We start from the raw sequence: 25,461 nt of genomic DNA on the forward strand, positions 1-25,461 counted from the left end.
CAAAGAAAATATGGTTCTAACATTAAAAATCATTTTTATGTAGTTCCATTTTATTTTCATATAGACTTTATAGTCATTGAGAATATTGACAGATAATAGTTGTAGAAATTACTCCATCAAAAAGTACTCTTTCATTTTTAACCAGGATACCTTATTTAAAAGTTCCCATTTTGCAAATAAAAGCTTTTTGGAGACTTTATTTCTTCTTAGTCAATCTTAATCTAAATTTATCACATTTCTGCCCCTTACAAAGTTATGTTGAAAAGAACAAATAGGAACCTTAGTGCATAACACAAGAGAGGAGGCCTCAGTGCCCTGGCCCTGCATCTGTGTCCTGAGAGTGACTGGGGCTGAGAGTAAAGAGAAGAGGGTCACTGCACTGGGAGATGACCCACCCTCCCCGGTCTAAGCACAAGCACTTGAGGAAGCTCTGGAACTATCCAGAAAACTTCCACTGTTCCTCCTTTCAGGAGAATCAGTCTTTGTAGCAAACCCTCAAAAGCTGTCTCATCATAGTCAGGTGAGCTGAGCCAGTTGAAATTCTGATGTTATTGATACTTTTTTAACCGTTTTTGGTCAACATGTGACTGTGAAGGCACCAGTTTCCATAGTTTTCACTGCTGTTTCTATGCTGACCCCTGGGTCCTGATCTAGGTATGCACCCCAACACCCAAATCAGGAGACTTACTCTTGTGATAATTGTAACTAAGTAGGTATGGCTCATCACCATCCAGTACCCCAGTAGCTACCAGGTGCTGATTTTTAAAAAACATTAATTTATTTGGCTGCACCAGCTCTTGGTTGTGGCACGTGACCTCTTAGTTATGGCATGTGGGATCTAGTTTCCTGACCAGGGAGGGATTGAAGCCAGGACCCCTGCATTGAGAGTGTGATGTCTTAGCCCCTGGACCACCAGAGGAGTCCCACCAGCTGCTGATTTTGATTCTAAGGCCCTGGGCCTCTGCTCAGTTCCAAGAGTCTGTTTCATTCTACAGCCAACACATTGATTAGATCAAAGAAGGACCCATCTGACATCTGTGGGAAGGATTCGCTGTCCAGTCTGACATTAGAATCATGAGCTAGAGCCACATGAGAGTTCCAAAATAAAATAATTAAATAAAGTACATGAACTAAAATACCATAAAAATAAAGTAAGAGTTCCCAAGTCTCAGTTTAGCATCTCTTAATAGGAGGAACTATCAGGAGACATCTCTATCTGTGTTGATGTAATTGGGTCCAAATATTGGAAATTCCTGGGCTTCCTGGGTAGTTCAGCTGGTAAAGAACCCACCTGCAATGCAGGAGACCCCAGTTTGATTCCTGGATCGGGAATATCTCCTGGAGGAGGGATAGGCTACCCACTTCAGTATTTGGGACTTCCCTGGTGGCTCAGATGGTTAAGAATCCGCCTGCAGTGTGGGAGACCTGGGTTCAATCACTGGGTTGGGAAGATCCCCTGGAGGAGGACATGGCAACCCACTCCAGTATTCTTGCCTGGAAAATCCCCATGGACAGAGGGGCCTGGAGGGCTACAGTCCATAGAGTTGCAAAGAATCGGATACGACTAAGCATAGCATGGCAACATTAGAAATTCCCACGTAGGGACACTGCTGACTGTGAAGCTCTGGGCTGTCCAACAAATTCCTTGTAACCAACAGATGAGGAAATTGAGTGAAGCTGAGGGAGGTTGACTGGTCTAAGCTGATTTTTCAGAGCTGATTAATTTATTCTGGAGGAGATAGTTTCTTAAAGTACAATGGATCTCCAGATGGATACTAAGCAATCACTGATCCATCCTGTTCCAAGCATTAAGAATGAATTGAGGTAATAAATATGACTTCTAGATATGCAGATCCATATTAGCATCCATCATGGGAAGAGGGAGTGGTATCATTTATATTCCCTGCTGTCTCAGTGGTAAAGAATCTGCCTGCCAATGCAGGAGACAGGAGACAAGAGTTCGATCCCTGGGTCAGGAAGATCCTCTGGAGAAGAGAATGGCAACCCACTTCAGTATTCCTGCCTGGGAAATAGCCAGCCAGAGGAGCCTGGCAGGCTACAGTCCATGGGGCTGCAGAGTCCCACAGGTCTTAGTGACTAAACAAACAACATGATACTTGTTATCAGAATAAGAATCAGGGCCCTTAATACTGTCATCCCCAGTATTTTCCTTAATTTCTACAGGTTCTCTCAATACATATTGCACTTATAAATACTGGGTATTCTGTGGGGGAGGGAAGCATTGCTTTTCATGGTCTCATGATTGTCTTTAGAACCCTGAAGGAAAGGAGGAAAGGAAAGTTTGTCGCACAGTCATGTCCAACTCTTTGTGACCCCATGGACTATAGCCCACCAGATGCTCTGTCCATAAATTTCTCCAGGCAAGAGTACTGGAGTGGGTTGCCATTCCCTTCTCCAGGGGATCTTCCCTACCCAGGGATCAAACCCGGGTCTCCTGTATTGCAGGCAGATTCTTTACCAACTGAGTTACTAGGGAAGTCCCTTAGAACCCCAAAGGAGATAATTAATCAAAAGTGACCCAAAAATTTTAATTTAGCTCCCCAAAATGCCTAGCATACTACAAAGTTAGTACCTTACACTCTTAGCATAATGTAGCTTAATACTTACTTTTAAAGTAGCAAAATAATGGCCTGACTTCCAAGAACGCATGCATAAACATTGTGTATCACGCCTTTCATGTGCTTAAGCAACTCAGTGACAGAGTATCTTTTAAATCTTGTATATGTAAACAGGATGCTTAAATGTGTATTAAAATTCACTCTCTTTTTTTTTCAGAGGTGATTATGCAAATGCTTTGGCTCATTATGAGAAAGGAATAACAGGTGATAATAAGGTAACCTTGAATAAAGATATGCATAGTTATCTTAGAGTTTGTTGTTAGTTTCCTGTAAGAAATAATCTTATTTGCATTCTATTTATTTAGTATGAAGCAGGTGAGCCTTTTTTTTTTTCAGTTTATTAACAACTTTGCAAGGACATAGTAAAATCATTTTAAAACACTTTGAACTCTTAGAAACTGACATTGACAATATTTTTATCTGTCGGAAAAAGCTTTGTTTTCCATTGGACCCTAAATATGAGCTTTTTATTGAGGTTGGGAGTAAAATTTGTATCCCTTTCCACTTATAGGCTAGCTATGATTTTCATAAAGCTTTTCGTTTCATTCTTAAAATGTTTCAACAACTGCTTTAAAAGTGAATTCCCAGCCCATAAAGGTTTTTCTGCCATTTTATTACTCATGCTGTATCTTTTATGATTAACCTGGTAAGCGTATACTTTACCCACCATTCCAGTCCATTCTCTTGTCCCAGACCATCCCAGAATTTAACTCAAGAAGCTAAATTTTGTGATAAAAATTTGAGCAACTTCACTTTCACTTTTCACTTTCATGCACTGGAGAAGGAAATGGCAACCCACTCCAGTGTTCTTGCTTGGAGAATCCCAGGGACGGGGAGCCTGGTGGGCTGCCGTCCTTGGGGTCGCACAGAGTCGGACACGACTGAAGCGACTTAGCAGCAGTAGCAGTAGCAGGTGATGTCAAGATTGAAAACCTTTTAATTTTCTGTTTTATATTTCTAGCCTTTTATTACAAAAGTGATAACAATGTCATTATAGTCAATTTGAAAAATCACCGAAGTCTGTTAACCTTACAAAGTGAGAGTTCAACATTCTCTCCTCCAAATATACTCCTTAATGATGATGACTACTGGTCATGATCTTATATATTTCCATCCAGAATCTCTTCTAAGCATATAGATATGTATACAATAGGGGTTTTTACTAAAAATGAAATCATTCACTTCCATTCTCTCAGCAAAGATCAACTGAGAATCTGTTCTGTGAAAGAAAAACAGCATTTTGCCTCATGGCCTTTCCAAGTCAATACATATGAACGTTTTAATTTTTTAAGAGCTTCTAAACTGTCATTGTTTGGATGTACCATGGTTTTTTTCATCCACTCCCTTGTTGAATTCAAATAACTATAATTATAGTTAAGATAGTATTTCTTACTTAGTATTTCTGCAGGCTATATTCTCACAAGTGGGATTTCTACGTCATAAAATGTGTGCTTTCAAATCTTTAGACTGCTAGATTGCTCTCCAAAAGAACTTACGGTAATTCATCCAGCTGTGTATGAAAGTGTTCATTTCCCCCATATTCTCTACACTACCAATCTCTACCAATTTGATCAGCATAAAAAAAAAAAAAGGGTATTTAATTTTATTTTTTGTGTGTTTGATTATTAGTGAAGCCAAACGTGTTTTATTTATTTATTGGCCAATTGTATGTTTTTAAAATTAATATGAATTGCCTAATTATATCCTTTGCTCGTTTATCTCAGAGTTTTGACAATTTCTTTGTTTGGCTGCATCTATTTTCGTTCATTCTTAACTGTGTTATTAAATACAGTCACCACTAGCCACATGGGGCCATTTAAGTTATTTAAAATTAAATAAAATGTAAAACTCAGATCCTCTGTCACAAATAAGTAAAGGTTTTATGTTTCATCATGCCTAGTAGAGAAATCTTTAATTTGATAAATGTTTTTTCTCTTAATTTTATTCGTAGCATAGCTATGTACCCAGTGTATTTCCTCTCACATAAAATTCTATACCAAGAAGACATACAAAGATATGCAAGGTATTACGACAAAGGTGCAGTAAAAATGTGGCCTTGAGCAGAAAAGATCTAGACTTCTGAAGAAAAGAATATGACTTTGTAACAGATGATTTAAAAAAAAAAAAAGATTCCGTATTATTTCAGAATCTTGAGATTTGCCAGCAAAGACTATTGAAAGTAAACCATAACATTTAGGTTCATTTTAGATTTAAATTGTTTAGCTAAAATACATCCTTTTTACAAGTGAACTTACTTAAAAGACAGAAAGAGACTCACAGAGAATGGACTTATGGTTGCCAGGGGAAAGACTGGGGGGACAGGATGGTTAGGGAGTTTGGGACAGACATGTACGCACTGCTGTACTTAAAATGGATAACCAGCAGGAATCTCCTGTGTAGCACGTGGAACTCTGCCCAGTGTTATGTGGCAGCCTGGATGGGAGGGGGATTTGGGGGAGAATGGATACACGTATATGTGTGGCTGAGTCTCTTTGCTGTTCACCTGAAACTGTCACAACACTGTTACTCAGCTATATCCCGATACAAATAAAAAGCTTTTAAGAAATACAGAAAAATAAAATACATCATTTTAAGCTAGGGTGTGATTTGTTAGTTATTTGCCTTCTAATTTCAGGAACACGATGAGGTGTGCCTGGCTGGAGTGGCCCAGATGTCCATAAGAATGGGAGACATCCGCCGCGGGGTTAACCAAGCCCTCAAGCACCCCAGCAGGGTCCTTAAAAGAGACTGTGGAGCCATCCTGGAGAATATGAAGGTAGAGTTTCCTGGGAATACATATTTATGAGGTCTCATACACAATTAAACTAGTATTTTGATAATCTCATACTATTTTAGCAATTTTCAGAAGCAGCTCAACTGTATGAGAAAGGTCTCTACTATGACAAAGCAGCATCTGTGTACATCCGCTGTAAGAACTGGTAAGAATCTGCTGCAAAGTGTGTTCTGAGCAGCTGTGGAAATGAACGTGTGTAGATGCCCTCCCCTCTGGTTTTCTTGCTCGTCCTTCCAACTGTGCAGCTATTGCCTCTGTCTGGGCCTTCCCTCCATCACCTGTTTTTCTTTATAGATAGATTAGTTCATCTTAATAGTTCTGTATCCAAAGAACAGCACATTTTCTTGGTTTAATATGAGGAAATAACCGATCAGATAAATTACTAGAATAAAAAAGCCCTATTATCCAGAGTCAATGAACTGGCCTTCATTTTCCCACAGAGGATGGGCTGGCTGGGTCGGGGGCCTGAGAAAAAGCAATTAAATCTTTTAACTGTAGGGGCCAAGATTTTTTTAAGATGATGATAACTGTTTCTTGAATCCTAAAAATTAACACCTGATTGTAGGAAGCTACTTTTGGAGCAAATGTAGCGCTGACATTATTCTCAACCTACGTTTCTAGGGCAAAAGTTGGTGAGCTTCTGCCTCATGTTTCTTCTCCAAAGATTCACTTGCAGTATGCCAAAGCTAAAGAAGCAGATGGAAGGTTTGTACAATGTCTCAAGTTTACACAAATCTAAAAGGATGTTTTATAAAGTAATTGTTGATATCGGCAACCTTCTAAGAAAGGCAAAAACAGAAAACATCTTTACCCTCACCTGGCTTGAAGTGCCAGGCTATTAAGTTTTCCCCATACTTTATATAGTTCATCCAGTCCTTTATGTATTTATATGTGGACTACAATCTCATTTTTATTTGAAGGTTAAATACTAGAAGTTGAAACTTTGATATAATTATGGCATGAAAATGAAATTAGGCAATAGTCATTTTATTAAGGAAGATAACTTAAAAAGGCAAAAAAAAGTGAAGAAACGTGAATTTCATGGCTGCTCTGTTTAAGCTGAAAAACAGTATAACAGTATAACAATGGATTGTTGGTACTTTAAATAGACAAAGATTTTCTGGAACTTAATATAAGAAACTCAAATCCACTGGGAGGAAATGGGTGTGCACTCCACAAGGAGTGCCAGAGGAGGAAATACAGTTATGAAATTATATTTTATACAGATACGAAAAAGTTCCATCTCACTAATAGTAATTAAATTAAAGCAACAGCATATCATTTTAACTCATATTGGGAAAAGATGTATTTTAAACTAATAACCATATTGTCAGAAAGCACTTGTTATGCATGACTAATAGGACTGTAAATTTCTAAAGTCTTTAGAAGGTTATTTAGCAATATGTATTAAGAGATTTTTAAAGGTTACTTCCTTCTACTTTTAGAAAAGTAACCTTAAGAAAGAGATACACACTAAATGTCTTGTTAAAATGGAAAGAGCTAGAGAGCTCATGGAGACTGAACAAAAGTCTTGAGCTCCATCTAGAGGTCAGTACACAATGATTTTATAGATTACTGTTAAATTGTATCTGTAATTGTGAAAAATTGCTGATTTTCTGTTTGCTAAAATAAGCCTGTATTACTGTCATAATCTTTCCTCTTTAACAAAACAGTAAAATATAAAAAATTGTATATATATGATTCAGATGAGAAAACACAGTTCATTATTGGTATTTTACTGTTAGTTTATCAAACCTGTAAAAACAGCATATTTTAATGAAATGGTTCATGGTATTCTTTCTGATAAAAAAACAAAGAAGAGCAAGAAAAGTGAGCAATCACCATCAATTAAAAAAACAAACAGTATCCCAAGCATTAATTGACATTTTTCTCCCAAATGTGACAAGGTTGAGAAAGTTTGTTTGAGTTAAGTATCTCTTATAGATACAAAGAAGCTGTTGTGGCTTATGAGAATGCAAAACAGTGGAACAGTGTGATCCGCATCTACCTGGACCACCTCAACAATCCAGAAAAGGCTGTCAGCATCGTCAGAGAGACCCAGTCCCTGGAAGGAGCCAAGTTGGTAGCCAGGTAATGTAATGCGTTATTTTTGGACTTCCAAAAACTAGCCTTTAAAGAAAGCCCCCACTTCCCCTTGTCAAAAAAATCATTTCAAATGGAATATTTATTCTTTCTTTTCAAAATTATATCTTCTAAGTGTTTAAATTAAAAGGCTGTTTGTTATGGTCAACATACGCGAGTATGTTTACCAAATGTAAACATATGGTGTAGAACTACAGTTTACCCAGTATGTTTTTACTTTGGAATGGTTTCTCGGGCTTGAAAAAGATTTTATTTTGTGAATGACAGACTTCTTTTAAATGAGTCAAGCTAATTAAAGTACTCTTTGCTTTAGATTTTTTCTACAGCTCGGTGACTACGGGTCTGCCATCCAGTTTCTCGTTATATCCAAGTGCAATAATGAAGCTTTCACACTGGCTCAGCAACACAACAAAATGGAAATCTATGCAGACATTATTGGTAAATATCATTGTTTTCCCCAATTTCTCTTAAAGATTTTATCTGGTCTAATAATCAGACTGGCTACATCCGCACGCACGTGCACACACACCATTTGTACACAGGCACACACACCATTCCATTTGTACACAGACACATACAACTATATGTTACTTGTCAGGTTTCAAGATCCCTACTGTCACCTTCAAGGTGAGATGGAATCGTAAGACCACTTTGAAAAATTAAGGTGTTTCAGGTGACTTCCATGGAAGGCCAGATTTCCCAAATTCTCCTACCGATCACCCAGTGGTAAAGGAAGGTTCCAAAACGAAAGTAATAGGAAATGCAGAGTGACTTTTGAAAAAGTAATTGTGTTCATCAAATTTAAAAATTGAGTTGTAAATTAAGCATATAGGATGTGGTTTTTAAAGATTTTGAAAGTCCGAAAGAAAATTTTATATTCTGAGAATACCGGCTTACAGGTTATCTTCCCCTGTTTGTAATTATTCTTAGAACTTACTGAAATAACTTTCAGATTTTTCACTTCATGGGCCATATTTAACATTATTTGTTGTGTGATTTTTCTCTTTTTTTTTTACTGTGGTAAAATATACAAAACATAAACTTACCATTTTAATAGTTTTTAAGTGCACAGTTTGGTTGCATGAAGTACATTCACATTGTCGTACAACCATCACCACATCTGTCTCCAGAACTTTTTCACCATCCTAAACTCTACCCATTAAACAATGGCTCCCATTCCCTCACCTCCCAGCCTCGTAACACTGTCCTATTCTCAGTCTCTATGAATTTGACTATTCATGGGACCTTATATAAGTGGAATTATAATATTTGTCCTTTTATGTTATTTCATGTTTTAAAATTCAGAAAATGACCATAAGAAATGATGGTGGGATTCATAAGAAAAATTTTTTTCAGTCTTTAAGGGAAATGATAGGTAAAAGCATCTTGTAATATCTTCAGAAGTCATTCAGATAATTGGAAATATAAAGAGTTAAAGAAAAAAAGAAAGTACAGATAAAAGTCACATTATGATTATTAATGTTTAACATGGCTGATGACATTTCTGTCCTAACATTACAAGTCATCCTTGCACTAAAGCATTTAAGTTTTTCTAATTTCATAAGGATGTGGCTTATCCGATACACACACACACAAATACACACTCTAATCCCCAAACATAACACACACTTTCCTTCATCTTTCTTTACTCTCTTCTTTTATAAACTCTAAATCTGGCTTGGTCTGGAGACAAGGGCTGTTCATACTCTGGTGCCCTACTGGGCCTCCAACTCCCATGAGTAAGTGTGAAATGAATGTAAACAATGAATTGGAACTCCAGCAGCTTTGGGGTCTTCTGTGCTTTATATGTTTAAGCCTCAAACTGAAAGAACAACAGTAAAAAAGGAAAAACAGTAATTATCTTTAATAGCATCTATTATCCACTTGAGTATCATCTTCCCTGTCTGACAAATACACACAGACTATTGTTTAGACCAGGCATTGGAGAAACCGAGAAAGGAGATGGATTGCATGTGCATTATGGTTAACTTGGCTCCCAATTGTTTTGAAACCCTAGGGAAATCCTGGATTGTTCCTGTTGTTTTAGGAAATGAGATTGAAACTTTTAAAGAAAGATAAAAGTCTCTAAGGGTAATGTCAAACCATAACCTAGCTTCTCACAAAGCCTCCTAGCTTCCTCTCCTGATTGCTGTTTAGAGAGAAAAGAAGGTGGAACAGTTGATCTGTGAGGTTATTATGGTGAATGTGTTTTGTGATGAAAAAGACACTGATAATAATATTTGCTGTTAAGGGATTTTAATTGCCTCTTTTTAGATCACCTGTTTTTAGATCTTGTTTTTGAATTAGCAATAAGAAGTAAACATCTTATGCTCAGATATTTTACTCAATGAATTTCTGATTTCTGTTGTAGGTTCTGAAGATACCACTAATGAGGACTATCAAAGCATAGCCTTATATTTTGAAGGAGAGAAAAGACATTTTCAGGCTGGAAAATTCTTCTTGCTGTGTGGCCAGTATTCACGGGTGAGTATTTGCGAAGAAAACATACTTTGGACTCCACAGGAATGATTAGGGGAAATGTGTTAAAATATAGTATTCTCCTAGACACCCAGCTTTGAAATCTGAAAGTCAACCTTAACATATTCCACTCTCTCCCACACGCAATCACCTCTTTCACAGCTGCCTTCGTAACCTCTCTCACAGCTGCCTTCGTAACCTCTCTCACAGCTGCCTTCATAACCTCTCTCACAGCTCTCTCTCTTTTTTGTTCTTACCACCGTCCACATAATCCAGACCTGGGTCACCTCACTTTAGATTGTTCCCTATTTTCCTTGTTTTTACCTTCTCTCTCTATAAATCTTTCTTCGTTTTGTTCCCCAAATGGTACTGACTTTGACTGCCAAAGAACACCTAAAGCAGAGTTGCGGCGTTTAAGCAAGGGACGTAAAGAAGTGAAGCTGTGGGGTAAGGCTTGCTTAGTGAGTGAAGGGCCGGGACTGCTGGATGGCACCTCGTATGAAGGAAATGGCGGCTACTCACCCTCAAAAATGTGTTGCCATTCAGCAGTTTGGGCCTACTAGTTTCAGATCATAGGATTTTTCATAAACATAAGTCTGGGTCAGCGTTAAAATATAGGCCCGGATATTTGTATAACATCTCTCTGACAAAAGAAACAAGTCTGTGTGTGAACTTGGCCTTCAGGCCACCAATTTGCTGTTCTGGCCCTTTAGTTCTTGAGTCTAAATTCCTTCTCTGGATTTTCCACGATTGATCAACCAGCCTGAACCTTGCAGAGTGGCATCTAGCTTTTTCCAGTGAAGAGTCCTGCTCTCCCACTGCTGCTGCTGCTGAGTCACTTCAGTCGTGTCTGACTCTGTGCAGCCCCATAGACAGCAGCCCACCAGCATGCCCCGTCCTTGGGATTCTCCAGGCAAGAACACTGGAGTGGGTTGCCATTTCCTTCTTCAATGCATGAAAGTGAAAAGTCAAAGTGAAGTCGCTCAGTCGTGTCCGACCCTCAGCGACCCCATGGACTACAGCCTTCCAGGCTCCTCCATCCATGGGATTTTCCAGGCAAGAGTACTGGAGTGGGGTGCCATTGCCTTCTCCAACTATTCCACTAGCCTTTCCCATCCTTGTTCTCCACTGGGCTCCTCTCTGCCCTCTTCCCCACCTACCACAGACCTTTTCATCTTCATGTCCTTTTCCTCTGTGATACCTTCAAGAACATCCTTTCTTCCTCACACCAGCCATAAAACCAACTGGCAATACTGTTCATTTGTCAATTTAGTACTGACTTGCACACACTGCTATATTTAAAATTGTTAAATAGATAACCAACAAGGACATACTGTGTATAAATAAATTGGAAAGAAAATACTGCCCATTTGTCTCTGAAGCCTTCATAGCCATAAACGTCATCATAGTTGTGGTGGTATGGTGTTTAGGAATTAGACAACTGTGGTTTGAAATAATTGGTTTTGGGGATTTCCCTGGTGATCCAGTGGTTAAGACTTCACCTTCCATTGCAGAGGGTGTGGGTTGGAAACCTGATCAGGAAGCTAAGATCCATGCCTTGTGGCCAAAAACCAAAACATGGGGGGAAAAAAAGAGAAACAGAAACAGTGTAACAAATTCAGTGAAGACTTTAGAAGTGGTTCACATAAAAAAAAAGAAAAAAACTTAAAAAAAAGATTGGCTCTTTGTATTATCATCACATCACATAGATCCCCCCAGTGAAACTATACGTGATACAAAAAGACAAGCTGCAGAATCCCCTTAACTGGTATCTTCCTTAGCATCTAGCACAGCCTTATATTCAGAGCAGCAGATCGTCAGTAAATGATTTGTTGAATGAATCAATGAAAATAATTGCATCTTCCTATCTAAAGAGGGCACATTTTTCATTCTTATTTCATTCAAAATCAGAACTAGAGTCTTCAGACTGGATCCTTCTACTTTTTAAACTACACTCAGCCTTTTAAGTATGTGTTATATGACCCAACATGGTGCAAGCTCCTGGTTGAGATGAAGATACTTTCACAAACTACGATTACTATGTGTGTGTGAAAGCTTTGTGTTTCCTGTTGTGAAAGCAGTCTGAAATTTTTTAATTGTTATACAATTCTCCTTTCAGGCACTTAAACACTTCCTGAAATGTCCAAGCTCAGAAGATAATGCAGCAATAGAAATGGCCATTGAAACTGTAAGTAAGCTCTGTAATGAAATTTTTAAGAATGCTAACTTTTTAAAAACTTTTTGAAGAAATTTTCAAACATTTACAAAAGTAGACATAACAGTATAACAAATTCCCAGGTACCCATCATCTCATTTCAACAGCTAACACGTGGCCCATCATATTTTATTCCTACCCCCACCCTCTTTCCCTGTATTATTTTAAAGCAAATCACAAATATCACAAAAATCACAAATACCATTTCACTTGTGAATACAAAAATTATCTCTGAAAGATAAAAACATTTCAATTTTCTTTTAGATGTAATTTGCATCCAGTAAAATGCAAAAATCTTAAATATACAATTCAGTTAGTTTTCTCAAATATGTACACCTGTGTAACCCCCACCTAGCTCAAGCTCCCCAGAAGGCCCGCTCGTGCTGCCTCCCAATCAGTGCTCCCCAACAAGAAAGAAAAGAAATGTTAGTCGATCAGTCGTATCCGACTCTTTGCGACCCCATGGAGCCCGCCAGGCTCCTCTGTCCATGGGATTGTCCAGGCAAGAACACTGGAGTGGGTTGCCATTCCCTTCTCCATGGGATCTTCCAGACCCAGGGATCGAACCTGAGTCTCCCACATTGCAGGCAGATTCTTTACCATCTGAGCCACCAGGGACGTCCTTGCCTCCCAACAAGGGTAACCACAATTCAGACTTCCATTGTTATAGTTTTACATGTTTATGAATTTAATGTAAATAAAATCATACGTACAGTCTTTTTTTTTTTTTTGGCTTCTCTGTGTCTTCAGTACTGCATGAGCTTTTTGCTAGTTGTAATGAGTGGGAGCTGCTCAGAGTTGTGGTGCGTGGGCTTCTCATTGCAGTGGCTTCTTTTGTTGCACAACACGGTCTCTAGGGCATGCAGGCTTCAGCGGTTGCTGCTCCTGGGCTCTAGAAGAGCACAGGCTCAATAGTTGTGGTGCATGGGCTTAGTTGCTCCACTGCAGATGGGATCTTTCCAGACTGGAGATCAAACCTGTGTCTCCTGCATTGGCAGGCAGATTCTTTACTACTGAGCCATCAGGGACGCCCATATGTTTCCTTTTGTATCCAGTTTCTTTTAGTCAATAGTAAGTCTACAAAGGCAGCTGTGTTACCACGTGTGTCAACAGTTCATTCCTACTCGTTGCTGTGTAGTATTCCACCATGTGACTATCACAGTTTCTTTACCCACTATTCTATTTAGATTGTCTCAGTTTGGGCGTATTATGAATTAAGTTGCCATAATGCTGTTCATATCTTTGTGTGGACATAAGTACGCAGTTTTATTGGGTAGGTATCCAGGAATAGAATTATTAGCTTATGGAATACATATATATATCTTCAGCAATAGTTGTTCGGTTGCCCTGTTATGGCTGACTCTTTGTGACCCTATGGACTGCAGCATGCGAGGCTTCCCTGTCCTTCACTATCTCCTGGAGTTTGCTTAAACTTATGTCCATTGAGTCAGTGATGCCATCCAGCCATCTCATCCTCTGTCTTCCCCTTTTCCTGTCCTCAGTCTTTTCCAAAATCAGGGTCTTCTCAAGTAAGGCAGCTCTTCGCATCAGGTGGCCAGAGTATTGGAGCTTCAGCATCAGGCCTTCCAATGAACACTCAAGGCTGACTTCCTTTAGGATGGACTGGTTGGATCTCCTTGCAGTCCAAGGGACTTACAAGAGTCTTTTCTAACACCGCAGTTCAAATTCTTTGGCACTCAGCCTTCTTTATAGTCCCACTCTCACAGCTGTACATGACTAATGGAAAAACCATAGCTTTGACTATACAGACCTTTGTCGCCAAAGTGACGTCTCTGCTTTTTAATACACTGTCTAGGTTTGTCATAGCCTTTCTTCCGAGCAGCAAGTGTCTTTTAATTTCATGGCGGCAGTCAGCAATAGTAGGTACTGCCAAACACTTTTTTCACACTAGGTGTACCAGTTTCACTCTACTGACGATGTGAAAGAATGTAGTTGCGCCTCATCTTCACCAGCACTCATCTGTTTCATTGCTACTATGCTGACAGATATGTAGTGGTATCTCATTATGGTCTTAATTTCATTTTTCTAAAGAAGAATCATATTGGGCATTTTTTTTTTAAGTTTGTTGGCTATTTGAATGTCCTATCTTAAAAAGTTCTATTCAGATCTTTTTTCCTAATTTTTAATGGTATCATCTCTGTCTTATTGGTTTGTACAACTGTATTATATATTCTGGATGTGAATCTTTTCATCAGATAGAAGCATTGTTGTAACGCGTATTGATATATTATCCCTCTTAAGGGCAGAATAATGTCTCACTGAATGCTGTATACCTTGTCTTTATTCACCAGTGGTTACACGTTTGGGTTGCTTCCTCTTGGGGTCTATTATGAATGATGCTGCTGTGACCATTTGTGTACAAGGTTTTATGTGGACATGTGTTTTCATTTCTCTGGGAATATACCTAATAGTAAAATTGCTAGGCCATACGTTAAGTCTACATTTAACATTTTGAGGAACTGCCAACTGTTTCCCAAAGCAGCTACACCATTTTACATCCTAGCAACAATGTATTAAGTTCCAGTTTCTCCAACAATAATTTCTTGATATTATCAAACATGTAGCTAGAGTTCATATTTCCCCATGTTGCATGAGTGCCTTTCAGTTGGTTATTTCACATCATATCCAAACAGGGTCCTTGCCTTGCAGTCAGTTTACATGGGCCTTAAATCTCTTCTATCAAAAGATTGTTCTTCCCCCATCTCCCTTTCTCCCTTCTTCTGGCTCCTTTTCTCTTTTCTTCCTCTTCTTCCTCCTTCCCCCTTCTTTCTTCTCACTTCTGCTTTGTTCCCCCTCTCCCCTCTCTCTTTACCCCCTTGTCATTTATTTGTTAAGAAAATGGGTTATTTGTGCTGAGGAATTCCTGACATTTAGATTTAGCTGATTGTATCCTTGTGGTATAATTTGTTTCCCTACCTCCTGCACCTCCAACTAACTAGGTATTTAATCTAGGTATTTCATTAGATTAGATTTTTTTTTTTTGAAACACTACTTCATAGATGATGCCATAGACTTCTTTTTTTTTTTGCATTTTTTTAAAATTTTATTTTATTTTTAAACTTTACAATATTGATTGGTTCTGCCATATATAGAAATGAATCCGCCACAGGCATACATGTGTTCCCCATCCTGAACCCTCTTCCCTCCTCCCTCCCCATACCATCCCTCTGGGTCATCCCAGTGCACCAGCCCCAAGCATCCAGTATCATGCATCGAACCTGGACTGGCGACTCGTTTCATATATGATATTATACATATTTCAACGCCATTCTCCCAAATCATCCCACCCTCTCCCTCTCCCACAGAGTCCAAAAGATTGTTCTATACATCAGTGTCTCTTTTGCTGTCTCGTATACAGGGTTGTCGTTACCATCTTTCTAAATTCCATATATATGTGTTAGTATACTGTATTGGTGTTTTTCTTTCTGGCTTACTTCACTCTGTATAATAGGCTCCAGTTTCATCCACCTCATTAGAACTGATTCAAATGTATTCTTTTTAATGGCTAAGTAATACTCTATTGTGTATATGTACCACAGCTTTCTTATCCATTCATCTGCTGATGGGCATCTAGGTTGCTTCCATGTCCTGGCTATTATAAACAGTGCTGCGATGAACAGTGAAAAAAATATATTTATTTATGTCTTTGGGTGCACCAGGTCTTCGTTGCAGCACACAGAGTCTTTTCCAGTTGTGGCACACAAACTCTTTGTTGTGGTGTGTGGGATCTAGTTCCCTGACCAGGAATCCAGCTGGGCCCCCTGCATTGAGAGCCTGGAGTTAAGACTCCAGGGAAGTCCCAATGCCATGTGCTTGTTATATCATCACATTAGCAGGCCCAAGTCTTAGTTCAGGCTAGTGTAACAAAATACCACAGACCAAGTGGCTTAAACACAGACATTTATCTCTCACTCAGTCCTGGAGGCTGAGAAGCCTAAGATCAAGGGACCTACTTATTTAATTCCTGCTGAGGGCTCTCTTTCTGGCTTGCAGACTCCAAAAAGAATCTTAGATATCCCTGGAGATGATCCAACCTAATCTCCATTTACTGACAAGGAAACCAAGGTCCCAGAAGATGATAAAACCAACCTAAAGACAGAGGAATAGGGCTAAGACCAAAACCCAAGTCTTCTTCCCAACCAGACTGCCTGATCACAGTCCTAGGTCGGTGCTCTGTGCTACAGCCCAACGGGCCACTTTCCCCCAAGTAGCTGAGGGCTCCCATCCCTTTGTTCCTGTGCTCTTGCTGTTACCCACACCTGGGACACCCCCCTCCCTGCAACCTTGCCTCCTACCCAACAGGCAGGACCCACTTCACATGCTACTTCCTGCAAAGGTTTTCCTGAACTGTCCTCTGGATGTAAATTAAGCCTCCTTAGAATCCTGTGAATACTTTGAACCTCCCTTACTGCTACAGTTAACCCCCTTCAAATTAATAGTCCCTCTAAGCCAAAGGCCCATCTCTTTTCAGTGTTTAGCACATTGTGGACACTCAATTAATATTCACTGGAATGAACGCATATTGGCCCCAGTTCTGAAAGTACTGTATAAGTGATGTTAGTTTCCTTCCCATCCCTCTTCTCCTTTCCACCTTGAGAACCCTCCCCTGAAGAAAGAATCACCTTTACTCATGATATGCATTTGCTCACAACCTGTGTATTTCTATCTGCTGATTCTCAACCAGAAGGCACAGCCCTTAAGCCTTTGAGAACATCTCTAAAATGTTCATAGTTCGCCCACACACACCCTCCACCCCTCAGGGTTCTGAAATACCTTCTTGGTGTTTGTGTTGGTGGAGGGGGGCTGTAATGGACCCCAGGTTAGGAGTCAGTACCAGCGTGAACCCACAATACAGATGGGAAGGATGGGACTGTACGGCGTCCGTAGCTTTGTTGGGGGCCTGCTTCCCTCTTTGCAGTTAGGTTTTGCCTTCACCAATCATAGCCTTCTCTGAAGGGTCGCCACTGGTCTCTTTCTTGCTAAATACAGACGTCTCTTCTCAGCCTGCACCCTACTCCATGTTATGGTAGCATTTTATACTCTTAACACCGTATCTTTCTTGAACTTTTTTACTCCCTTAGAACACTGCTTCGCTTGTTCTCCAGTTACCCCTCAGATGCACCTTCACAGCCTTCTTCTCTGGCTCCACTGCCCTTCGGTGGGAGTATCCGCAGCACTCTGTCTCCATGCTTCTTTTAATTTTGATTCTGAGTGGCGACATCTCTTCTCCCTGGCTCCCCTTTCCATTTATCCTAGTGTTTTGGATGAAATTCAAACTTGGCATCACATTTTTGTTGTTGTTTGCTCTCTCTGGCAACACTATCTGGCACTTGATTACTTGTGTATTAACATATTTAATCCTTACAACAATTCTGTGAGTTAGGTATTATATTTATCTGCTTTGAGGTCCCAAGAGTGACCTGCTCTGGATCTCACAGGTGACCATTTGACCTCAGGCAGACTGACTCCAAAGCCCTTTGCTTTAACCATTTCTTCATACAGGTTTTTTCACCCAAAGCCATGCACAAAAGCCTTGAAGTTGATGAGCTCTACCTTTTCATCCTTCCTTACAGCTGTGGGCAGAGCAGAGACAGCAGATTGGTCAAAGCTTAGCTTTCTTGCAGTGAGGACCACAGGCAGTGGAGTGTGTAGAAATTCGGCAGCCCTAGAGCCTATGCCCCCACCCTCCACCACAGGTTCATGAAGGTTCGCGAAGACCCCTTCTGGCTCACAGTCTCCCTCTGCTGCACAGAGAGCTTCTGAACTTCTTACACTTTCCCTGAGCTGTGGTGAGCTAGGCCTTGCGTGGCTGTGTCCCTGAGTTTCCTTCCTTTTCCAGTCGCTTTTCTCACCACATCACTGCTGTGACAGGAGGGCAGGACTCCTTCCTGCTCTTTGGCTGAGCTCCAGTTGGGCTCTTGACTCACCTCTTTTTTTTATAGATGCAAGACTCTTAAGCCTCCAGATCTTGTCAATAATTATTCCTACTAACTAAAACTAATATATTTCCATTCTCCAATTTGGTAAATAATTTTCCTGATCATCACTGCCCAACCTAGCAGTGATTTTAACTCTGAGCTTTATGGAGCGGACTCTGAAATCTGGATCTCCAGGCCAGGTCCTCTCCAGAACTCCACCCCACACTTCCAGCTGCCCACGCACTTCTGGGATCCCTTGGCCTACTTTCATTTCTACTGTAGATCACCAGGAACCACGTGCGAGCATGTGTCTTCAGGGAGCTGCTGAAGCATTTAGGGTGCCTTGTTGTGAATGGCCCAGTTCCTGTGTTCAAGATGGCATCCTTCCCATGTCATAATCACTCATCATAAGAAAGTGTTTATTGAAACATCCAAGGAGTACATTCTGTATATAAAAATAATACTACAGTATTTTGATACAGCAACTTAGAAAAGCTAGAGCTTCTAAGGATGGATTTTTGTTCATGGAGACTTTACCAATGAATGACAGGCTTCCCAGGTGGTGCTAGTGGTAAAGAACCTGCCTGTTAATGTGGTAGACATAAGAGATGATGGTTCAATCCCTGCGTTGGGAAGATCCCTGGAAGAGGGCACGGCAACCCACTCCAGTATTCTTGCCTGGAGAATCCCTTGGACAGAGAAGCCTGGCGGGCTGTAGTCCGTGGGGTCACAAAGAATCGGACACGACTGAAGTGACTTAGCATGCACCCACAAATGAATGAAGACAGACCCTGAGCTTACATCGTGGTTCAGGCTCTTGACTACAGGTGTTTTTACATGGTTTTTAAATTCTGTCTCCTCAGCAGAAGACTTTTTGTCCCTTCTCTCCATTTCCTTCCTAGGTTTAAGATGCTGAACTTACTGTTTCTTTCTTTTCCTAAACAGGTTGGTCAGGCCAAAGATGAACTGCTGACCAGTCAACTGATAGACCATCTTATGGGAGAGAGTGATGGCATGCCCAAGGTACTAAAGTGTTTTCTCCACTGGGATTCTTAAGTATCTTAGTTGTACGTTTACTTTTATCTGCCCTGTTTTGGAGCCTGGCAGACTACAGCCATGGGGTCGTAAAAGAGTCAGACACAACTGAAGCTACTTAGCACACATGCATGCACTGTTTTTATCTATTATTGCTTTGGCATCATAGATGTACAAACCTCTCTCTGTGTGCAGCCTTAGATCATCTAGACAGATCCTGCATTTTAGATATTGTGTGCATTCACTCTTGGAAATTGGCATCACTCCCTGTGATGCCATGCCCTTCTGGGTAACAATTCTCACCACCCACCATTTTTCTCAAATGTGGTAGAGTTTTATTTATTCTTAGAACTTTGAAAAATGACTATTAAAAGCATGAGTTAGCACTAATCCTCCAAAATCAGTGTACTTTGTTCATATCTCAAAAATTATGGGAATGAATAAAAATCCTATTTACTATAACAGTAACTCACCAAAAATAAAGTGGACATCATTAAGAACATGTTTTCAAAATAGGCAACTTTCTTGGATTTTGTGCAGAAGTTGGTCTTCTCTCAGGCCTGATAAGGACAGACTCCTTCGAGAATGCTGCCCCAGGGCCTTTTTTTCCCCTTTTGCTTTGGTGTTTAAGGGAATCGGTCTGTTTGTGAGGAACTTGAGTACAGTGGACCCCTGAACAATGTGGGTATGGACTGCGTATCCGCTTACATATAGATTATTTTCAGCAGTAAATACCATGGTACTACATGACCCCAAGTCGGTTGAGTCCATGGACAGGGAGGAACTACAGGCACAGAAGGCGGACTATACACTACACGCTGATTTTCAGCTCTGCGGAGGTCAGCACCCCAACCCCATCACTGTTCAGGGGTCAGCTGTAACTGATTTGGATACAAAGTGCTGAAAGTCGTACCTGGAGAGGATTGGCCATCCTGATCCCCGAGTCCATTTCCTGTTTTATAAAGACACTGAGACCCAGGGAGGCTCAGAGAACCTATCAAAGGGCACAGGTTAAACTTGCTGAACCACCTCATCTTATATCCACTTATTCTAATAATCAGTAAACCAGTGTCAAGTATGTGAAATTGTTTAGAGTTAAAATAGGAATGGAAAACGGGCTCAAAAATTTTTTATAGGTATAAAAATTTTTGAAATTGGTACATTGTCTCAGCACACCTTTCCAGCTGAAGCACACGAGAGAGAACTCTGTGGACTAGGGTTAGGAGCACAGACTCTGACGCTGGTTCAGATCCTGGCTTGGGAGAGGTGCTTTGTTTCAGTATATAATCACACCTTCCTCCCAGGGAGGGTATGAGGATTTAATAGAGTTGTTATTTCTCAAGTACTTAGAATACTGCCTGGCACATATTAAACTCTGAATAAATACATGATAAATAATTATTTGTTGACTCTTAAAAAAAAAAGAAAAGGTTGTTTTTTAAAAAATGGCCTCTTAACACAAGCTAAATTATTTTTGGGTTTTTTTTTTGGCCACACTGTGCGGCATGCAGAATCTCAGTTCCCAACCAGGGATGGAACCCATGCCCTGCCACAGTGGAAGTATGGAGTCTTAACTACTGGACTGCCAGGAAAGGCCCTCTTTATTGGGTTTTTAAGAAACAATTTTAACACTCAGTTACTGGAAAGTGAAGGGCTTCCCTGATAGCTCAGTCAGTAAAGAATCTGCCTGCAGAGCAGGAGACCCAGGTTCAATCCCTGGGTCAGGAAGATCCCCTGGAGAAGAGAATGGCAACCCACTCCAGTATTCTTGCCTGGAAAATCCCATGGACAAAGGAGTCTGGCGGGCTGCAGTCCGGGGTCGCAAAGAGTCGGGCCCAACTGAGTGACAGACACTTTTACTTAACTAGAAAGTAAATGTGATCCTAAATGAAAATGCAAAATTTTAGGTATTTTCCCACATAGCTAATGCAGATGTGATGGTTTCTCTAATGGCTTGTATGTCAGGATGCCAAGTACCTGTTCCGCTTGTACATGGCCCTGAAGCAGTACCGAGAAGCCGCCCGGACCGCCATCATCATCGCCAGGGAAGAGCAGTCTGCAGGTGGGTCCCCAGAAGCCATGGTTTACACCCCAAACAAGTAGTAGAAGCATGCTCCAGAAAACATGGAATTAAATAAATCATTCTTTATTAATAACTTACTAAGGCAATTTGACAAAATCCACCTGTTAAATGGAAAGTCCTCAGATTTCATCCTTTGCAGTAACGTCATTTACCACCTCTTTTCAAGGAAACTATCGGAATGCACATGACGTTCTCTTCAGCATGTATGCAGAACTTAAATCTCAGAAGATCAAGATTCCCTCTGAGATGGCCACCAACCTCATGATTCTGCACAGTTACATACTAGTGAGGGTGAGGCCTTTGGGTGACGTGGGACATAAGCTGGGCACCCCTCCACTGGGTTGGAGCCATCTCCCAGATCTATATTGTGTACTGAAGACGCAAGAGACAGGGTAATTATATAATATGCTGCCTTTTGTGTACAAAAAGGCAGAAAAAACATATATTCACCCCAAGTAAAATTAGAAATACATTAAGAAACTATTTTTCCTATTTTTTTTTAAAGGGATCAAGGCAGAGGCGGAGTGTAGCACTAAACCCAGTCAAGGGAGAAGAGGGAGAACAGGCCCCTCCATATAGAATACCTTTTTATATTGTCTTGCTTTTGAAGCAGATAAATGTGTTACTTTGTCAAAAAAAAAGATTTACTAAAAACATTTTTGTTTAACCAGTTTTCTAGTTTATTAATTGTAGGGTAATGAATTTTATAAATTCCACTGTGCTTTAATACTATTTAGTTTTTATCTGAATATAAAATAATACTGAGAGAATTTAGAGAATATAGGAAAACATAATGAAAAATCATTTCCCCCTTTAAATCCATCCTCAGATATAAGTTGTTACCACTGCTGTACACTGTATCCCCCATGCTTCTAAAATACACGTGTGCACCATCTTGGGGGTGCCTCCCAAGTGGCTCAGTGGTAAAGAATCCACCTGCCAATGCAGGAGACATGGTTTGATCCCTGGGTCAGGAACATACCCTGGAGAAGAAAGTGGCAACCCACTCCAGTATTCTTGCCTGGAAAATCCCATGGACAGAGGAGCCTGGCAGGCTACGGTCCATAGCGTCGCAAAAGAGTTGGACATAACAACTAAAGAGCAGCCTTTTTTTTTTATTAGGAATATATTTATGTCTAGTTGTCTATTTTTAATTAGTGATTTTTAGTAAAAACAGAATGTGCAAACCTGAAATACTTCTATGTAGTTTACATATGTGTATGTATATATACATTTTATATGCACACATCTTTGTAAAAATACAGCTAGACTCCAACTTACGTACTTGTCCAAATTTTGATTTATGTCAAAGTATATCTTCCCATTTTAATGCTAAGTTGGTTTTCAGGCCAGTCCATAAGACTATATTCAATTTGGAAGCTTCCTATGTTACAGCAGTCATGTTATGAATGACTTAGATACTAATTATGACCAATAACAGCACTGCCTAATAGAACTTCTACAGTGATAGATGTCCTATATCCATTAGCCTGGCTATGGAGCACTTGAATTACACATAATGCAGCTGATAAACTAAATTTTAAATTTTTATAATCTTAATTTTTAGTGTAGCTACATGCGACTAGTGGCTACCATTTTAGATCCCACAGGTGTGCTGTGCTGTGCTTCAGTCACGTCCAACTCTTTGCAACCCCATGGACCATAGCCCGCCAGGCTCCTCTGTCCATGGAATTCTCCAGGCAAGAATACTGAGGTGGGTTGCCATTCTCTTCTCCAGGGGATCTTCCCAACCCAGGGATCGAACCCCAGTCTCCAGCATTACAGGTGGATTCTTGACCTAGTGTCTGAGCCACCAGGGAAACCCTCAGGTCTCCAGCACCTATTGTAAGGGGAAGCTGAGAATTCCAGCTTGCAGCCACCAGGAGCGCATTTCCTCTTGAGCCACAGGAGGGCTCGTGTACAGGAACGACTAGAAATGGGGAAGGAGGGCTTTCTTGGCTTAGACATGAGTGGCAGTGCCAGTGTGCTGAGGCACAGAATCCAGCAAAATGGAGCCTTTGGGCATGGAGGGGAGGACAGAAACAAGTTGGTGGAAGATGGGAACAAAAATTACAGGTTCCTGTTAGAAGCCCTCCAGGACCAGGGCTTTCTCCCACGAAAAGCCACAGGGATGGCTCTTGAGTCTTCCTTTCCTCTGGCTCTAAGAGTGGGCCCATCACTTCCCCCAGACCAGACGTCCTCCCCCGCCCCCCAACACTGAAGAGCACCCATGTGACTTTTCCCCTCCACTCTACTCCTTTATCCCAGCACCAGATATATTCAAGATTTTTAACTGAGTCTGGCATTCAAAAGGGAAACTATTAGACCTTATCAAGTAAGAACTGATATAAAAGTGTCACAGGCCTCTTTGACACAAAGAGCTGGAGAAAGCCATCCATGTTTCAGGGGAAATGGGAGACTTGGCGTTAATGGCTGCTTCCTCCCAGAGCTGGGACAGGAACTCCGGCTGAAGGACAGCCTGGGACCTCTGCACATGGATGGCTGAGCTGGCCCAGGGAGTCAGTGGAAGGCGACTTCAGGTTCAGTTAATATTTATTAATTACGTTGCAATGCTCAGTTAATTACACCATCGTCCATCTGCTCAGACCTGATGGATGTTACAGCTGGGAGTTACTCTACTCACCCTTCACCTTCTCACCAAATAGCACCATTTCCGACTCCCCGTCTGTCTGCTTCTGTCCATCCCCACTCCCCACCCTCTCAGGGCCGCCTCCTCTCACCTGGACAACAGCAGCAATATGGTGGTCTGGCCCTACCAACTCCCCAGCCTCGTGTCATCCTAAGAGGACCACCTCCTTACATCACACACCCCACTCATGCTTACCCAAGCTCAGGCTCTCCAGCCATCATTGCCCCTTTGCCTCTCACAGGTAGCGCCCTCTTCTCGGAACAGCCCATCCTCTTTCCTCCTGCCTCACTCACTCAGACTTCAGGGCTCACAGCAAGTTGGTAAAGTTGTTATTGTTACTCAAGCTCCCCAGTAAAGACCAGTAAAAGATGTTGAGTGATCTAGAGCAAAGTAAAAAGCAGAGTGTAGAGCAGGGGGAGGCTGGCAAGGCCATGAGGCCAGGCAGCAGCTGCCGGAAGGAGAAATAAGGGAGAAACCTCAAGTGAGTGACAGAAAGGAAGACTGCCAGAATCTCGTGACCACCCTGTTCAGGATCATAACTGAGTTGTTTATTTGGGAGAATAAAAGGTGAATTCGTGTTTTTTTTTTTTAATTGGAGTATACTGAATTAGTGTTAAAAGTCTCTAAGAGTCTAATGTGTCACTTATTTCAGATTCACGTGAAAAATGGAGATCACATGAAAGGGGCACGTATGCTCATCCGGGTGGCCAACAACATCAGCAAATTTCCGTCACGTGAGTCCTGAGGGGAGCCAGGTGTCCCCATTTCTGCCTGAGTGTAGCATGGTTAAGATCTAGCCTCTCTAACTCTGCCAGCCTCTCTCTCTACACGTAGTGAGTCATTTCATCCTCACAGCCACCCCATGAAGAGGTGTAACCAGCATTCCCAAGACCACCCCTAGGTTTGATAATTCACAAGGAGGACTCATATAACTCAACACAGAGTAGTGCTAAGGTTCAGATTTATTATGAGGAAAGGATACAAAGCAAAACCTGGAAAGGGAAAAGGTGAGGGGCAGGGCCTGGGGGTCAGGTGCCAGCACCCAAGCCCCCCCTGTGCTGTCCCACTGGACACACTCAGCGCCTCCAGGCAACACGTACTGGTGTCTACCGGCATGCACGTGACTCAGTGCCCAGGGGTGACCTTGGGGGGCTGGCCACATAGGTACCCCCTGATGAGCAGGTACCCAGTCTTGACTCCCAGAAAGCAGATGCTCAGTATAAACCCCATTGTTTGTACAGAGGCCAGGCACAGGGAACCATTCATTCCCTGGTCTGGAAATGGTGGGAACTCTCCCAAAATCCAAGTTCCCAGATCCCAGGTTCAAGCAGGTCTTTTTCAGGCCACCAGTCTCCAGTTTGCACACGTGTCCTATTTTCTCTGCTTTATAGATAAGCAAACTTGGGTTAGAGAAGTGAGGGGGCACTTGCCCACGATCAGTCAGCTAATAAGTCTTACTCTGTGTTCTCAACCACTGTAGGTGCCTGCCTCTGAAAGCGGTCCCAATATTCTAAGACATGTCGTC

The 25,461-nt window shown here is 41.1% G+C and overlaps 1 protein-coding gene across 6 annotated transcripts in view; it reads left to right on the top strand.

Moving 5' to 3' along the window:
* WDR19 (WD repeat domain 19) overlaps positions 1-25,461 on the top strand; it is a 78,671-nt gene that overhangs the window by 42,140 nt on the left and 11,070 nt on the right. For all 6 annotated transcript variants that reach the window (XM_027544286.1, XM_027544287.1, XM_027544290.1 and 3 more), the window contains 12 exons: positions 2,797-2,854; positions 5,275-5,415; positions 5,496-5,578; positions 6,055-6,138; positions 7,378-7,524; positions 7,850-7,974; positions 9,908-10,020; positions 12,134-12,202; positions 19,114-19,191; positions 21,169-21,265; positions 21,453-21,577; positions 24,589-24,670. In XM_027544286.1, the coding sequence (XP_027400087.1) occupies positions 2,797-2,854; positions 5,275-5,415; positions 5,496-5,578; positions 6,055-6,138; positions 7,378-7,524; positions 7,850-7,974; positions 9,908-10,020; positions 12,134-12,202; positions 19,114-19,191; positions 21,169-21,265; positions 21,453-21,577; positions 24,589-24,670 (1,202 nt within the window). The remainder of the gene's footprint in view (positions 1-2,796; positions 2,855-5,274; positions 5,416-5,495; positions 5,579-6,054; positions 6,139-7,377; positions 7,525-7,849; positions 7,975-9,907; positions 10,021-12,133; positions 12,203-19,113; positions 19,192-21,168; positions 21,266-21,452; positions 21,578-24,588; positions 24,671-25,461) is intronic.

Source organism: Bos indicus x Bos taurus, chromosome 6, assembly GCF_003369695.1.
Source record: "Bos indicus x Bos taurus breed Angus x Brahman F1 hybrid chromosome 6, Bos_hybrid_MaternalHap_v2.0, whole genome shotgun sequence".
In the NCBI taxonomy this organism is placed as follows: Eukaryota; Metazoa; Chordata; class Mammalia; order Artiodactyla; family Bovidae; genus Bos; species Bos indicus x Bos taurus.